General features: G+C 56.6%; 1 protein-coding gene and 1 long non-coding RNA gene across 14 annotated transcripts in view; one reads left to right on the plus strand and one right to left on the minus strand.

Moving 5' to 3' along the window:
- Positions 1-2,383: 2,383 nt before the first annotated feature.
- Positions 2,384-15,772, minus strand: LOC106985741 (uncharacterized). Its single transcript, XR_001431964.3, has 2 exons — positions 15,201-15,772; positions 2,384-4,840 (listed from the first exon to the last, which is right to left on the minus strand). It is a non-coding gene; the product is annotated as an uncharacterized LOC106985741 (long non-coding RNA).
- RFX1 (regulatory factor X1) overlaps positions 2,444-16,719 on the plus strand; it is a 32,257-nt gene continuing 17,981 nt past the window's right edge. For 8 of the 13 annotated variants that reach the window (XM_053219763.1, XM_053219769.1, XM_053219765.1 and 5 more), the window contains exons 1-3: positions 3,095-3,234; positions 10,112-10,170; positions 10,392-10,746. In XM_053219763.1, coding sequence (XP_053075738.1) covers positions 10,440-10,746 — 307 coding nt within the window. In that variant the 5' untranslated portion in view covers positions 3,095-3,234; positions 10,112-10,170; positions 10,392-10,439. Of the gene's footprint in view, positions 2,588-3,094; positions 3,235-10,111; positions 10,171-10,391; positions 10,747-16,719 lie in introns of those variants that run through there. The other 5 variants (XM_027050374.2, XM_027050362.2, XM_027050369.2 and 2 more) reach the window with 5 other exon arrangements.

Raw genomic sequence — 16,719 nt, forward strand, 5'->3', positions numbered from 1 at the left:
AGGGGCAGAGAGAGAAAAGGAGAGCGTGAATCCCAAGCAAGCTCTGCACTGTCAGCACAGAGCCCAACATGGGGCTCGAACTCAACAGACCATGAGATCATGACTTGAGCCAAAATCAAGAGCTGGATGCTCAACGGACTGAGCCACCCGGAAGCCCCAAAATGGCATTTTTTCTAATTCTTTCATTCTTTCTGCATTAAAAAAAAAAAATTATTTTGAGAGTGAGCAAGCGGGAGAGGGAAAGAGACAGAGGGAGAGAGAGCATCCCAAGCAGGCTCTGTGCCATTATCGAGGAGCCCGACATGGGGCCTGATCCCACGAACTGTGAGATCATAATCTGAGCTGAAATCAGGAGATGAATGCTTAATGGACTGAGCTACCCAGGCCCCCCTAATTACCAATGTTTCAGAAAGGAGTTGGTCAAGAGTATAACTTGACTTCCAATGGTATAACATGTGTTTTTAAGTTTCAAATTGGGGTATAACATACATAAAGGACATAGATTTCGAATGGAGAGCTCAGGGAATTTTTTATATCTATAAACCCATGCAAACACTATAAAAAAAAAAATAGAACATTTCTAGCCCACACTGCCTTCCCTGCCACAAAGGCTTATAATGAATATTTGTGATTGAAGAAATGATTTCCAGGCTTGGCTGTGCTCACTGGGGGGTTAGGGACTTCAGGGAGGTGGGGAAATGGGTGGGAGGTGGCAATAGGGCTTCTAGTCCCCCCCGTGGCCCCCATGCACACAGGGCTGGCCCTGGGACCTCCACCTGTCTCACAGACGCAGCTGCAGGGGCCGACTGGCTCTGTGGGCTGGGATTTATCCTGGCCACCTTATGCCTGCAAGTCGCATTCATTCTTGGGTGGACTTATCAGGGCTGGGGCTCCGCGAGCATTTCCAGGCTGATTGAAACTGCTGCTGCTTTTCCTCTACCGTGGAGGTCACACCCCGGGGCATCAAAGCACATCGGAAAGGCCCAGAAAAGGAGACAGGCTGTCTGGGCTCTGCTGCCTCCCAGCTGCGTGATCCCGGAAGAATCTCCTTCTACCTGTACTTCTGAGACTCTATTTGCTTTTTTGCTTTGGGGAGTGGATATTCCACTTTGCGGGGCTGTTGGGAGGTGGAGGGTTTCTGGGGAATCACCTGGCTGCCTTTGCTTCTCTGACCTCACCTCCTGACGCTTTCCTCTTTGCTCATTCTGCCCCAGCCTGATGTTTATCTCCCGCCTCCCCTCCTCCCCGCCGTTCCCTCCACCTGGGTTTTATGGAGTTGGCTTCTTTTCACAACTCAGGACTGCAGGACCCCTCCCTCAAGTGACACAGGCCACTGCATCCTGTCACTCCTCTCCCCCCCCCCCCATATCACTCTTACAGCCCCTTAAAAACCTCTCTTATGTAGTCATTTCACTAGTAATGGTGTCTCTCTTAATAAAATGCAAAGCCTGAGGTTTTGTCTGCTTTCTTTACTTTTACAGCCCGGGCCTTGCACACAAGAGGGGTGAAGTTGGTTGAACCAGGAAACAGCAGCTCAGAGACAGAGCCGCTTCGTCACACTGTCACACAGCAGGACTACAAGTAGAACCATGGGCTCTGAGCTTTTTCGTTCATTTTCCTGTCTCTGGTGGAGACCACGGCGCAAAACTGAAGCGGGTCGCGGGGCGGGCGGGGGTGGGGGGGGGGAGGGCAAAAAACTCATTTATCAAGATAATTACTATTTTGAGAAATCAAAATTAATGCAAAAAAATTTGAGGATTAAAATATGTTTTTGAAAAAGTAAAAGACAAGATCCGATCCAGCACTTGCGTGACTCACTTCATCTTGATCCCACTCCTGGCAGGATCCTATCTTTATTTAAAATTTTGGTAGTTTGGTCATCATGGATTTATTTTTTCCCCATTAATTTTGATACTTAAAAAATATTGGATAGAATGTCATTTATCTTGATGATTGAGTTTTTGCGCCCTCAACCTAGTCTCGACCCGCTTCTGTCTCTTCTCTCCTGGAGAAACTGAGGCAAGGAGGACGGTGAGGGGGCGGCGCGACGGAGGGGGAAGAGCGTCGGGGTGCGGTGTGGAGCCTTGGTGAGCAGCCCGCACTCCCCTGGGGGTGCTGGGCGCCGACCTTTGCTTATCGCCCGCGCTAGAAGCCTCTAATTAAGTCCTCCGCTTGCAGGAGACCTTTCCCAGGGCTGTCCGCACCGCCTGCGGGGCGGAGATAGCCGCGGTTGTCCCGGCAGCGGTGACCTTTTCCGGCCGGATAGGAGGGGAAGGCGGGAGCCCTCGCGGAGGCCGGGTCTAGGCGGAGGTGGCGGGGGAAGTTTGCTCGAGGGATGGGACCCGGGATCGAACCCAGCCTTCACATCCCACGACCATCTTACCAACGTAGGGCAATAGGGGGGAGGGGAAGAGCGCCCAGTGACGTCACTGAATCCCTAGCCCAGCTCCGCCGCTGACGTCACAGACGAGCCGCGCGCGTCACTGCATTCCTCCCGTGACGTAAGCGCGCGAGGCGAGGAACTGACCCACCGGGGCAGGAAGAAGTCTGAAGGAAGAGAGCTTTCCTTTCTCGCCTTTTATAGTTGGTAAGGCTTTTAAAGTACGCTGAGCGGACTACCACTCCCAGCTGGCTTTGCGTGCTGCGCATGCGCACGGTTCCCAGCTGGAGAGCGCGGCAAACCTTTGGAATGGATTGACATCCCTTTAGCTGAACCATAAGGCAGGTTTTACAGCCGCAAGCCAATCCCAACCTCACAGACCCCACCCCTTTATTCTTAGGCCGCTGCTTCCTTGTGGGAGTGACGGGTTCTTCTGCCTTTGAGGGTTCAATTTCCTTTGATGGACATTCACAGCGATGAATCAGAGCGCCGAGAAGTCTAGAGGGTGTTGAAAAGCGTGACTTAGGACCAATAGCTTAGCAGCAGGACCTAGCGCCATCCAATCACTTCTCCTGGCGCCGCCAATCACCCGGGGCTCCGCCCCCGCTCATGACGTGTGTAGGGTGGGTAGCAACAGTTGCCCCGGTGAGGGAAACGGAGGCGCCATAGCCACGGTAGTCGTGGCGACCAAGCAACCCGGCAACGCGAGTCAACAACAACAACCGCCCGGCCGACCCCCACCCCCACCCCCCCCTGCCCGGCCCAGGGACCCCGGCACGTTCCGTCCCCCTCCCAACATCGCCTCCGAGACCTCTGGAAAGCCCTTCTGCGGACAGAAGTAGGAAGAAGCCGAGGTAACCCGGGCGGCCCTGGGGTGGCGGGCCCGGCCAGGGAGGGCGGCGGGGCCCGGGCGGCGGGTGTCGCTGTAATCATAGTCCGGGGGGAAGGGGCGGGCGGTCAAAATGGCGGCGGCGACTGTCGGGGCCGTGGGGGAGGGGGCCGGGGCCCGGCTGGGGCGACACCACCCGCCCCTGGGGTCCGGGGCCCAGCCCCCGCGAGGGGCGGGCGCTAGCAGGCCGGCGGCGAGTGGAGGTCGGTTGGACGGGGCGGGGGGCTTTTATATGTTGGGAGGCGCGGAGAGGCGGGCCTGGGGAGGCTGGGCCAATGGGAGCGAGGGAGGGGCGAGGCGGGGCGGAGGTGAATGGGCGGGGCCAGGTCGTAAGGTGTGGGCGGGGCCGGCGGGTGCCGGTGGCCGGGGAACCGGGTGGGGCAGTTGCCGCCAGGGCCTTACAGCCTCCCAAAGGGATGGAAAGCCACCTGTGCTGCGTCGCTTTAGAACCCACCCCACCCCAGTCATTCCCAGTACTCCGTGTCTGCCACATCTGAGGCCTCAGTTTTCCATTCTGTAAAGTGGGGAGAATCATTGCCATCGTCCCTTTTCTACATTTCAGGGATTTCTGACTCCTTTCAGGAATTTCTCTAGGCCTCATCTTTGAACTTTTACTGCTATGTGCTATTTTTGAATATGGTTTGATAGAACTGTTAGCTAATCTTGATTTCCACACTGCCGTCTGTTCCTAAATCTCCCTTATTCTCGGAGAGAAAGCAAAGGAAAACAAAGTTTCATGGCGAAACTGTGGGCTAGGAATATGGCTTCAGCCGGAAGGATTTGGTTTGCAGAAGTCGAAGCCCATGGCAGGGGAGGAGTGATCTGGGGTGACTGAGGTAGTCGAACAGAAACTTGAGTGCTTCTCTGTGCACTGCTCTCTTAGACCTCGTATCGTCCCTGGCCAGAGGACTTGTTTCTGGAGATGGGACGATTTCTAACCTTCTTGCCCGTCAAGGTCTGCCTTTCTGGGAATGGGAAGCAAATGGCGCCTGGAGAAGTTTCTTAGATTTCTTAAGCTGCTTCTCTTGGCCAGACACATGTTTTTGTGTCAATCAAGTTGGTGTCAGCTGGGTCACATGTCACTGAGGAGGTACCAGCCTCCAGAGCCACGTGGGCAGGAGCGGCACATCAAGATTAGAAGAAAGGGGAAGTGTTCCATGTTTGTTACAGGAGAATCTGAGCGACTGCTTTGGCGGGCAACAGGATCTACCTGCTTGGGGAAGGATTTATTTTTTTCAGATAGCCAGCTGGGCCAAGTCCACTTTGCTTGTTCTCTGTCTTGCTTTGGAGCTCGCCATCAGCAGAGCTGAGTGGCGGTGTGCAAACTGTAGCCCTTTTCTTTTAAAGTCAATCAACTTCGAGGAAAAGGATCGTCTCAGGCTCTCCTAAGGCTTTCCGACAAGAATTTGAGACAAGGGGGGAGGGGCGGGGGGGGGTCTCACTTCTCCGGGACTTTTTCTAGACCCGTTCCTCTTTGAGAGGTGACAGGACCCCTTGAAAGTTCAGAAAGGCAGAGATTAATTTTCCGAGCCAGACTGGAAATACCAAGTCGCCAGAAAGGTCACCACCACCTGTTGGAAAGGCAAACTTTGAGCAGAAGGTGATGTTAGTAGTTATCTAGGCTTGTTCACTGCCCCCTCCCCCGCATAACTTTTACATTTGAAGGGCCCAAGCCCAGAGGGGTCTTGTGACTAGGGTTGAGGGCACTGGTTTAGTTTGCTTGTGGAAGCAATCAGCTGCTTTCTCGCAATCAACTGTCGCTGTGTGCCCTTCGATGAGTTACTGTACTTCTCTAACCTCAGTTTCCTTTTGTCCAAGCGAGGGACAGTGGCCATTGGTAATACTCTTAATCTCATATTCCTGTGTTATGGACCCGATAAAAGAATCCATGTTGAACATCAAGTACATAGTAATTGCTCAAACTGTGTTAGCGGCTACCCTTATTATCATGATTGTCCTCTCCCGCTCAGCCCTCCGAATTACACCGCTTGTATTTATTTTTATCATTTTGAATTGGGTGAGAGCCTAGTGGCTTTAAAGGTTGACTCACTTGTTGGGCTGTGTGGGCAGATGACAGAGATCCCGGGAAGCTGGATACCAGGACTCTAGTTTCTAGTGGGAAAGTGTTATTCCCCTCGCTCCTTCCTGAATAGTCCTTCTCCTGCTTCAGGAGAGCAGCCAAACAGAAAAAATTCTCCTGGGCCTGGGCCCAGACTCAGCCCCAAGGCTTCCAGGAGGCAGCTGGGTGAGCCAGAGATGTGGGTGTCGTGGGAATGGTGTCCCTGGAGCTGAAGTCCTTGCCCTCCCCTCCCCATACACGTCTCAACATCTCGGGGATGGGCCAGGCAGACTTCCCCGGGGATGCAGCGTGCAGATAGTAACGGCACACTGCATGCTCTTCTTGGGCTGGGCAGCCCGTTCTGGACCAGGGGGCATTGCCCAGCCCTGCTGCACAAGCCTGCTGCTGGCAGGCAGAGGCAGGAGGCAGTAACTCTTTCACAAGGTCTCGTCCATTGGTAGATTCACAGTGACCTTTGACACTCATTAACAGTGTGTTCCTGACATGTGGACACTCATTTGACAGTAAAAGTTGAGTCCCTACTACATGCCCGTCAGTGTTCTGCACCCGGAGGTCAGTGATGGGCAAGGCGGGCCAGGTCTCGGCCCTGGGAGAGCTTGCGTTTCTGGTCACGGAAGGAAGAGGAACTATGGATAAGAAAATGGGGGGGGGGGGGCGCCTGGGTGGCTCAGCCGGCTAAGCTGCTGACTCTTAACTTTGGCTCAGGTCATGATCTCACGGTTCGTGAGTTCGGGCCTCCGCATTGGGCTCTGTGCTCACAGAGCAGAGTCTGCTTCGTATCCTCTGTCTCCCTCTTTCTGCCCTTCCCCTGCTCTCTCTCTCTTTCTCTCTCTCAAAAATAAAATAAATGTTTAAAAAAAGAAAAGCAAAGCAAATAAATAGAGGTCCAGGAAGAAAATCAAACAGGAGTCTGTGCCTCAGAGTACTTGGGGTGGGAGGCACACTTGAGACCCAAGAAGGTGACATATAAGCTGAGACCTGAATGATATGAGGCAGCCAGCAGTGGAGAATGGGAGTAGAGGTGAGGAGAGGATGTCAGTCAGATGGAAGAGTGGGTGCAAAGGTCCTGAGGCAGGAGGAGGCATGGAACATTCTCGGAGCAAGAGCCAGTTTGACTAGAACATTCAAAGTGAGAAGGAGAGACTTGAGGGGCTAGATGCCTCAAGGCCCCAGAGGTCTTGGGAAGGGCTCAGGATTTTATTTAATTTCCGTGATAGGAGCCTTGGAACCTCCTGAATACAAGAGTGACAAGATAGGATTTGTGTTTTCAAAGGATCTTAAAGACTATAGAGGCGAGACTGGAGCTAGGAGCTAGTAATGAGAGTGTTGTGGGGGTCTGACAACTGGGATTGGCTGATGAAAGTGGAGAGAAGTGTCCAGCCTTAGGATCTGTTTTGGAGGAATTACAGAGAAGTCTTAAAAACTAACTGGCTGTAGAGGATCAAGGAAACGCACATCATGATATTTAAATTCCCTGTTCCCCTGCAAGTTCCCCATTGAAGCCATTCTACGGATGAGGAAAGTGAGCTTTCTTTCCATTTCCTTCGGAGGGCCTTGTCCAAGATATAAACCATCTGGTTGTAGAATCTGGCATCCAGAACAGAGGTCGGCAAACTTTGCCACCTGGTTTTGTGTGGCCTGTGAACAAAGAATGATTTTTACACTTTTCAGAGATTGGGGGGGAAAAATCAAAAAGGAGAATATTGTGTGGCATGAATAAAATGTCCTGACGTGATAGGATATGAAATTCAAATTTCAGTGTCTGTAAATAAAGTTTTATTAGCACATAGCTGCGTTCATTTGTTTACATATTATCTATGGCTGCTTTCACTGCAAGGGCAGAGTTGAGTAGTTGCAATAGAGGCTGCCTGCCCACAGATTGATTGATTCAATGATTGATGCAAACATTCTCCAAAAACAGAAACTGACTTTGAAAGATAGATACAGCCATTGGTGACTTTCTTGGCAGTTTCATTGCCAAGGAACAGGTTTGCTGAGTGATTCCCTTGTTCTGTGTGCCCTGCTCTGTAAAGAAAGGGGTCTCATGCCGTATAAATGTTCGTGACTTATTTCTCTCTAGGGAGCACCTTGCAGAACAGTGCTTAACCTACTCATCCACGAATGGAAAGAAAAGGGCTTCCTGGTCACACAATTGTGGGAAACTTGGGATCCTGTATGGCCCTTCCTGGAGACTGATGGCAATGACAGTTGCCAATAGAGAAGTTGGTTTAACTGTTTCACTAATCTCCCCTTCTCTTAAAAAAAAAAATTAATGTTTATTTATTTTTAAGAGAGACAGAGAGAGAGAGAGACAGACTCCGAGTGGGGGAGGGGCAGAGAGCGGGAGACACAGAATCTGAAGCAGGCTCTAGGCTCTAAGCTGTCAGCACAGAGCCTGATGCGGGGCTCCAACTCACAAACAGTGAGATCGTGACCTGAGCCGAAGTCAGACACTTCACAGGCTGAGCCACCCAGGCGCCCCTCCCCTCGTCCTTTTCAATTTCGCTGTTCAGCCTTCATTGTCCCTTCCTTCCCCTGCCCCTGAGTGGAAGGAATGAGGCCTTCGGGCTTTGCACCTCAAGGAGGAGAAAGCACCTGCAAGTGTGGAGCTTTTAAAGTTCTTTCCTTGTGGGAGGTACCCCAGGAGCAAGCCGTGCTGGGGCTCAGAAAAGCCCAGGCCAGGGTTTCTCACAGACGTCCCCCAGGGCCACCTGCCTCGAATCATCTGGTGGAGAGTAAGCTGAAACAGCAGACTCTGGGGCCATCCCAGACTCTGGGCAGTGGGGCCCAGGAGCCTGCATTTAACTAGCTCCGTAGGTGATGCTGATGAACAAACACCAGGGTTGGAGTCCCCCTGGGCACCTCTTTCTAAGACCTCTTTCCCCTTCCCCCTCCATCTCTACGTGGCACAGATACTTGTTCAATGAGAAGGAGAATAGTGGTTTCCACCTCTCAGGGCTTACTGGGTGCTGGGCTTGTCTCGTCGGACCTTTACACCAGCCCTATGCATCGGTGTCCTCCTCATCCCCAGGTACAGATGGGGAAACTGAGGCCCAGCGGAAGGTCAGTAACGTGTTCATGAATTAAGAGACCAGTCAGGGTTCGTGTCGAGGTGGCTCTGACCCCAAACAGATCACACTGATCAGCAGCCGTGACTCGAGCACCTGAGCTCGGCCGGAGTTTGGACCTGATGGTGTGAGGAGCCCCCATAAGGCAGCCCCTCTGATGCTGGCATGAAGACTTTGGGAGGGCAGGGGCTGCAGGATGATGACATTGTCTTGCGCGTGGCAGGTGTTTAATCTCTGTGCGTGGGGCTCAGGTATCCCCATCTGGAAAACAGGGAACACGCTATGTACTGATTGAGAGAAGTAAGTGAGCCCTGCGCCTGGCTCCCGGGGTGGGGCTAGCAGTTAAGAGCACACATCTGGAGCTCAGAGAGACCCGGGTTCAAATCCTCTTCTTATCAGTTGCTGGGCACCCTTGGTGTGGTTTTGCTCATCTGTAAAATGGCCATGGTGGCTCCTCCGTCATGGGGCTGCTGTGCAGAGGTGATCGCAGCCAGGGCTCCTGGGGCTTCCGGTCAACCAAGGGTTGTCCCCCCCCCCCCCCCCCCCGCGTCCTTCCCCTTACAAATCCCACTCCTCGTCACCAGTGGCCGGAGGGCTGCCTGTTGGCGCGCGATGGCACACAGGTGCTCAAGGGTTAGCGCAGGAGAGCCTCTGGTTCAGCGGCCATCGGGGCCTGGAGTGCCCACGGGTGTCACAGGCGACCACGGGCAGGGCTGTCAAACTCAAATACTATCCTGGGCTGGCAGGGGCCGCGAAGATACGGGGGCTGGAGCTTCTGTTAACCACCCCAGTGTTTGTTCCGCTGTCCTCAGATGTTTAGGGGCTGGGGCTGGCACCCGTTAGTGTGGGCGGCGGCGGCGGCCGGGAGCGGGGGGGGGGGGGGGGGGGGGGGCGGGGAACCGTTTGCCCATCTTCTGGGCTTGGTGAGAGGGAGGTGGGGCTTGCGGGGGTGGGGCTTAGCACTGGGAGAGGCGCGGTCAGCTAGAAGGGACTGGGCTCATCAGGAGGGGCGGGTGCCTAGCCCAGTACCTGGGAGCGGGACCCACGACCCCTCAGCAGCCAGAAAGGCTGCCTCTGCCTAGTTGGGCCGGCCCCGTTCTGAGGTCAGCGGTGACTGCTGAGCCTGCCCTGTGGCCGGGGCCTGCTCCCAGCCCGGTGCCCCTAGACTCGGAAGGGCACTCTTCCTGTGATGAGCTCACATCTGCTATGGTAACCCATTACGGTCCATTCAAGGGCCTGAAAGCCTCTGTGGCCACAAGCTGCTCTAAGAGCTTTTTGGATTCAAAAACACTCTTCCCTTGTCTGGCACCCCACTGGGAATGATACCCAGCCAAGAATCCAAGCCCAAATAGCAGGCATGTAGGGAACTGGGGCAGGCTGGCTGCGAGACAGCTTTCCCCACGACCTTACCTTCCAACAATTAGCCAGCTACTCAGGTGCTCAGAGTGCCCAGGATTCAGCCTCAGCCTGCTGTGTGGCCTGGGGCAAGCTCCTTAACCTCTCTGAGCCTCAGCTCCTCATCTGGCAGGAGCAAACCCAAACCCAGGCATGGTTGTTGCAAAGTTTAAAATGAAATAATGGAGAGAAAGCACTCAGCACATTGCCCAGTCTGCAGGAGCCCTCAGGAGAAGTGTACTATTTGTCTCTGGGTGAGGGCCCAAGACCCCACCCTCCCTCACCCTCCTTTGACACAGGGGTCCCCCAGGCAGCCAAGGCTGGGAAGGAAGAAGGCAGAAGCCCTGGACAGGGGTGAGTGGAAGAAGCGTGGGCCAGCCCCAGTCCATAACCAGTTCCCCTGCAGTGATGGGTTGGTTGTCTCTGGCCACCAGCCTCAGGATTTAATTAAGTTAGCGATGAACCTAACCGTGTCTCTAGGGAGCCAGGAGCTGCCCCTGGTTTCCTCCGCCTGTAGATTAATTCTTGTTTTTCCTTCTTTTTTTTTTTTTTTTTTGTTCCCCCCCCCTTCTTCCCAAGGAAGAAAAAAAAAAAGCCTTATTTATTATCATTTCCCCCACTGTTGGCATGGCAACACCAGCGTACGTTACTGAGCTCCAGGCAGCCCCACAACCATCCCAGCCACCACAGGCCCAGCCCCAGCCACCACCGCCGCCAGCAGCGGCGCCCCAGCCCCCCCAGCCGCCTGCCGCCGCGGCTACCCCCCAGCCCCAATATGTCACTGAGTTGCAGAGCCCCCAGCCCCAGGCACAGCCACCAGGCAGCCAGAAGCAGTATGTGACGGAGCTCCCGGCCACCCCCACGCCCTCGCAGCCGGCTGGCGCCCCCACCCCGACCCCGGCGTCCCAGCAGTACATCGTGGTCACCGTCTCTGGTAAGTGGACATGTCCTCGGAGCCAGGGGTGCTCTGAGAATGACTCGGACAGAACTTTGGGGAGCCCTGCGTCCTGGATGGAGGGGGGCACAGGGACGCCCTCCCTCTGTCACTGTGCCTGTCAACAGCACGGCAGCTTTCAAACTTGCTGGGGTCCCCGGGGGGGGGGATGTGGTGGGGGGCATTTCTGGGGAAGGAGGGGTCAGGCCAAGCAACGAGGCTTCTGTGCGCCTGAACTCCTTTCCACCAGGGCGGCCCTTAGAGCTGTTTCTGTCTCTGTCCCCAAGTAAACTGCCACTTGAGGAAAGGACTGGGCGGGGGACTTAAAGTTTGCAAACGTCTGTTGGAGACGGAGGGTGAACGGCCTGCCCTCATTTCATGCGAGGCATTCGTGGGGGCCCTTTGGGGAGGTCAGCCGGGAGGCCTCCCCAGAGGTGTACCCTTTTTGTTTCTGGCAGGACCCAGGGGCCGAGGGAGGCTGTTGGTTGGGCAGTTTCTTGATCGCGTGGCCAAGGACCCCTGTTTCTCACTGCAGTCTCCCCTGTGGCTGTAGAGAAAGTGGCCGGGAAGCTTGAGTCGTGGTGTCCGTGATTCCTGCCTAACCATCTTTCCCACGTCCTAGAGATGGGCCCAGCAGGAGGGACTGGGAGCAGAGGGTCAGGACAGGGAGTCACGCCCCTGAGGAGGCAGAGCTCAGACCAGGACTGGGCATCTTCAGTGGTTTCCAGTGTGCACCGAGGGGTGGGGTGGGGGTGGGACGGGGGAGAATGCCTTGAAGCCCCTCAATCCTTCCAGAATGGAAAGGGAAGGAGGGGGAATCGCAAAGCCATCCCGGGAGGCTGTGGAAGGGGCAGGTCAAGGCCGGGTTTAGGAAGATAGGACAATATAGAGTGATACGTGGCAACTGACATCACCCCAGGGGACCAGAGCGGATGTAGCCGGAGCCCCGAGCAGCATCCTTTAGGCTCCTGGCAGTGTCGGGGTCTCCAGAGAGGGGTGGGGGTGGGGGCAAGCAGGGGCTCAAAGTGGTGACTCTTTACCACAGGGACTGGCCTGGAGGGATGTCATGTGGGAGCCATGCTGAGAGCACCAGCCATGGACATGGCCAGGGTCCCCAGGTCGCAGATCTCCAGCAGGTTCCCAGCACTGCCCAGTTATCCTGCTGGGTTTTCTCACCAGCATACCCCACCTCCCAACTCTGCAAGAAGCCGACCCTCACCTCCATCATCTCATCTCACTCCTCCCTCCTGATCCCTGACCCTGCTGCCTACCTCACTGGGGACTGGGGAGAGGCGCCATCACTTATCAAGAAGGACCCCATCTCCCCTGAGCTGGCCTCACAGCTCTCAGGGTGGGTCTGTGCCCACCAGCTCTGAAAATCCCAGGCCATCCCCTCCAGGGCCTTGTGGCTCAGTCCCTCTCTTGCACACCTTTCCCACCAGCCTGCAAAAGTGAAACAGCTCCCATTTTAACCAGAAACCCCAGTTCCTGCACCCCTCCAGCTGCTGCCCACGGCTTCACTTCCTTTTAAGTTCAAATTCCTTGAAGGGTTCCCCCTCCCTTCCTTAACTCGTTTTCTCTTCTGCTGGCCTGTGCCTTTCCCCCACCCCCCGCCCAGGGCCCCAGTTGGGAGTCGCCCACACCTCCACCTTGTCAGTCTGCTGGTCTGCTTCCTTGGTCCCTGGAAGCCACCTGACACACTGGTCCCCTTCCTCCCAGAAGCACCCTCCTGCCCTGGTCTCTGCCCACTTCCTGCCTCCCTTCTCAGCCCCCTTTGCTGTTTTCCTCCTCCCGTCCCTTCAGGGTGGCCTTGTCCAGTGTGTCCACTTTCACTCCCACCTCGGAGCTAACAGCACTCCCTGGGCCATGGCCTTGAACCCCAGCCACCTGTGACCCATCCATTCAGGGTTGAACAGGCCTCCCAAGCCAGCATGGCCAGATGGAACTCTGGATGTTTTCCCCTCATCCAGTCCGCCCTCTCCTGAGACTTCCTCGTCCTAATAAATACCACACCCGGGCCCGGGCCAGCCTGGATTCCCGTCCTACCCATCCCTGAGCAAGACCTCTTGGCCCCACCTCCTAAATGCTGCCAGCACCCACCATCTCTCCCACCTCCACGGCCCCCCCGACCCTGATCCAGCCCCTGCCCTCACCCACCACCGTCCACCCCCACAGCGCCCAAGAGGGAGCCTGATGGCAACTATTGATTAATCGCATCACAACCCAGTTCAACCCAGATGATTCGGAGGCAGGTGGCCCTGGGAACCCTCTCTGAGAAACCCTGACCTTGGCTTTCTCACCTGAGGAGAGCTGGCCCCCTGTGGCCTCTCCCACAAGGAAAGGGCTTTCAAAGCTCCGCCCTTCCTACATCCCCTGCCGACAATTGCCTGGCATTCCAACTCTGGCTGGGAGATCTGCCAGCCTCCCAGCCCCACCTGGTCCCACCTGCCCCCTCCCACATCTGCTCCAGCCCTACTGGCCTTCCTGCGGCTCTAAAAACCCACAAGGCTCAGTCTGACCTCCAGGTCTTTGCGCTCTCGGCGCCTTCTGCCTGGAGCGCTGCTCGTCCCAAACCTTCCCATGGCTTGTCCTCTCTGTTCTGGTGTCTGCTCAGATGCCACCTCCCTGACGCCCACACCTCCCCACCCTCCACGGCTCGCTCCGTCTCCTGACTTTGCTTTATTTTTTTTCTTAACACTCATCGTCACCTGAAGTGATGACGCCCATCCCCTTATCCCTGAGGGCGGGGCTCTGTCCACTGGGTCTTTGTGGAATGACTGGTGAGCACCCACGTGAGTGCCAGCCTGACCCATCACAGCCTTCACGTTCGGTCAGCCCTGGGCAGCCGAGAGCAGGCGGGAGGCCTCGCCTGTCACTGCCGGAGGACTTCGCTCAGCATACAGGGCATCTGATTGGCCCTGGACTTCCTGGGTGCTGGTTTTTGCTGCTTTGGGGGTCCAGGGCCCTCAGGGCAAGGGTTTGGAAAGGGCACATGGCTCCAGGCCCTAGGGCACCCCCAACTCCTGGCATGTTCCTCTCTCCCCGCCCCCAGCCTCTCCTGTGCTCCCTGATGCATGCCCAGGGAGCAAGCCCCTGGTGCTTAGAGGTCAGGCCTCTGCTCCCACTCCCCTGGTCCCCCGTTATACCATGGGGCCACTCTATGCTGGTGGGCTGCAGTGAATGGGCCACGGGGGTGACACTAGGGATTCCTTCTTTGGTCTGTCTTTCACGGTGGTGCTGGGGGCTTTCTGTTCCTCGCTGCTCCCTGTTCCGGTGGCGGGAAGCCCGTCCCCCAGAGGGTTACTGGGTGATGCTTCCTTCGTCTGTTCTGAGGAAGAGGAGGTTGGCTGTACCTTGTCATTCCACTTGCTGCTCCATTGGCCCCTCCCCCATCCCCTCGCAGTGATTTCCCAGGGTTCCTCCATGACCCTCTCCTGGGTTAGTGTCTCTTTTCATCTAAAGTGGCCTCTGGGTCACGTGAGCCCATCCCAGGCGCGGCGGCGGGGGTAGGGGAGGTAACTGACACCAGTCAAGGCTGTGGCAAGGTGCCAGGGGCTCCTTCAGAGCCAGAGCAATCTGAGCTGACCAGGGACCCAGGGGGACGCAGGGAGGAGGCGGGGGGGGGGGGGGCGGCGCGGGCCAGATCCAACCTGGAGCCCAGGCTGGAAGCCCAACTGAGAGCAACACCACACGCCAGACTTTATGGGCTCTGCCCGAAGGTGTCTTTGGAGGTGATGGGAAGGAAACTCGTTTCCCTGCTCAGGACCAGCCCTCTAGATCCATAAGTCCCTGTCCTCACAGGCTGCCAGCCTCTTGCCCGAAACTCAAGGTGGAAGGAGGGCACTGCGGGCCCTGGCTGCCACGACAGGAAGGTGAAACTGAGCCGGCCTGCAGGAGACAGGGCTGGCTGAAGGAGGGTCTGTGGCCAGCCTGTCTTCCCTGCTTAGCTCACACTTGGAGTCCTTGGGAGTCCGGGAAGACTTGTGTCCGAAAGAGAGCTTTACAGACGGGAAGCCAAGGTCAGGGCAGACGAGGGACCCAGGACCCACAGGCCGCTCCAAGAGCGCCTGACGGAAGTCATTTCAGGATCAAAGGATCGGGAGGGAGAGAGCCAGACTGCCCCGTCTGTCGTCCGTGAGCCTCTGGGGCTTCCCTCAGTCTTCCCCCCTCATAGCTCGTGGTCCTGGAGATGTGAGTAGGTCTCAGTGGGGAAGTTGCAGGGCCCGGGGAGGAAGTGATGCTCATCAGATTGAGGGACAGGAAACCAGCTGCCACTTCCTGACTATAGACTTGAGGCTGCAGGGCCCTCCCTGGTCTCATGCACATGCCCAGAATGGAGAAAGCAGACAGACAGATGCAGAGGCCCCAACACACACACACACACACACACACACACACACACACACACACACACACGAAGCCCCTCATCCAAATATTAGACTCTGGAATCTCACCTGCTTACTTCATGGTGCAGCCTGGCACCCCCTCCTGGCCTGGCAGATCTGGGGCTCCCAGCCTTGAGGACCATCCCAGACTGTTTCCTGGGGCTTCCCCATCCCCTGGTCTCGGCGGGTCCCCAGGCCTCCCAGCTGCTGAGGGTCCCGCTGAAGGTCCCACTGAAGGCGTTTTCATCGGAGGCCCCGGGCCTAGGAGGTAGCTGGGGCCAGCCCTCCACTCAGTGGCCCACCATGAACTAGGCAAAACCTGTCAGAGGCCTCTTCGGTTGGGTGCCGTTCCTTGGGCTGGGCCTGGCTCCCCGGGTCCCACGGACGGCCAGGTGTGCCAGGCCCCTCACGTGACTCAGGGCTTTCTCAGGTTTCTCCCGGGGGCCCATCTCAGTGATGGCTGCCTCCCTCACTGCTCAGGGAACCCTAAGTGGATACGAGGGAGGACTCTAGCCGGATCTAGGGATTGGTGTCTCCTGGAACTGGCTGCAGAGGCAGCTGGCCAAGCAGGCCTGAGGTTGTCCCAATGTGTGTCCCACGTGTGGCCAATGAGAGGCCTCCCCCAACAACCACCTCCCACATCTGGCCACCACTCCCCCTCCCCGCAATGCATAACACGTTCCTGAGCTCTGCTCCAGACTTGGTCCCTGAGGTTCTCGCTGCTCCCCGGCACTGCCCTTCTGCCCTGGCCAGGCTCTTCTCCCAAGCCTGTGTCCCCACATAGCCAAGGCCCAGTTCCCGATGCTCTGGTCCTTCTGGGGTTCCCGTTGACCGCCCCCCCTCACTGTTTACCACGGCCCTTGGGGTGTCAGCCCAAGCATGACCTGAGACTCTGGATTCTACGCACAATGTGAGGTTTATGTGGGCACAGATCTGGGCCAGCATCCTGTCTTGCCACTTCCCATCTGGGTGACCTTAAGCAGGTCACTTCCTCTTTCCCTGTCGCTTGCCTTATCTAATAACAGGGGTGATAAAAGTTCTTTCTGTCTCCAGCTACCCGGGAAGACCGTAGCGCAACACTTGGGGCACTGGAAGCACTATAGGTACCCCTCCTCCTTGCCCACCACCCTCCAGTCCTGCCAGGGACCCCCCGGGGAGGTGGCACTGGCAGCTTAGCTCCTGGTAGCACTTTGGAGGAAGGCAGGCACATATGCGCCCCACCACCCTACCCTGGCTTCTGGAACTGCTGGGACCAAGCCAGGCCACAGGGAGGGAGCAGGATGGCTGGTATCCTGACTGGGGCGGGGGGCTCCCAGCCAGCATCCCTCAAGGCCAGTTGCCCCCCGTGCCCCTCCCCTTCTCAGCTCCCTTGTTAATCACTCAGCGAGATGTGCATGAAACTCGACCTGCGCCTGCCCGATAGCATCTCCGGGTACCAGCCTCCCTCCTGACTTCATAGCAAGGCCCCGGCCCAGAGAAGGCCCTGCTTGGGCCTTGTCTGCTGGGAGGAGAGTGTTTATTCTAAGAGGGCAGCCGCGAGCTCTGCATCCACCGGGAGGGATTAGCTCCCCAAGGTTGTGGGTAGAAA

The sequence above is a fragment of the Acinonyx jubatus genome, chromosome A2 (assembly GCF_027475565.1).
Source record: "Acinonyx jubatus isolate Ajub_Pintada_27869175 chromosome A2, VMU_Ajub_asm_v1.0, whole genome shotgun sequence".
NCBI classification, from domain to species: Eukaryota; Metazoa; Chordata; class Mammalia; order Carnivora; family Felidae; genus Acinonyx; species Acinonyx jubatus.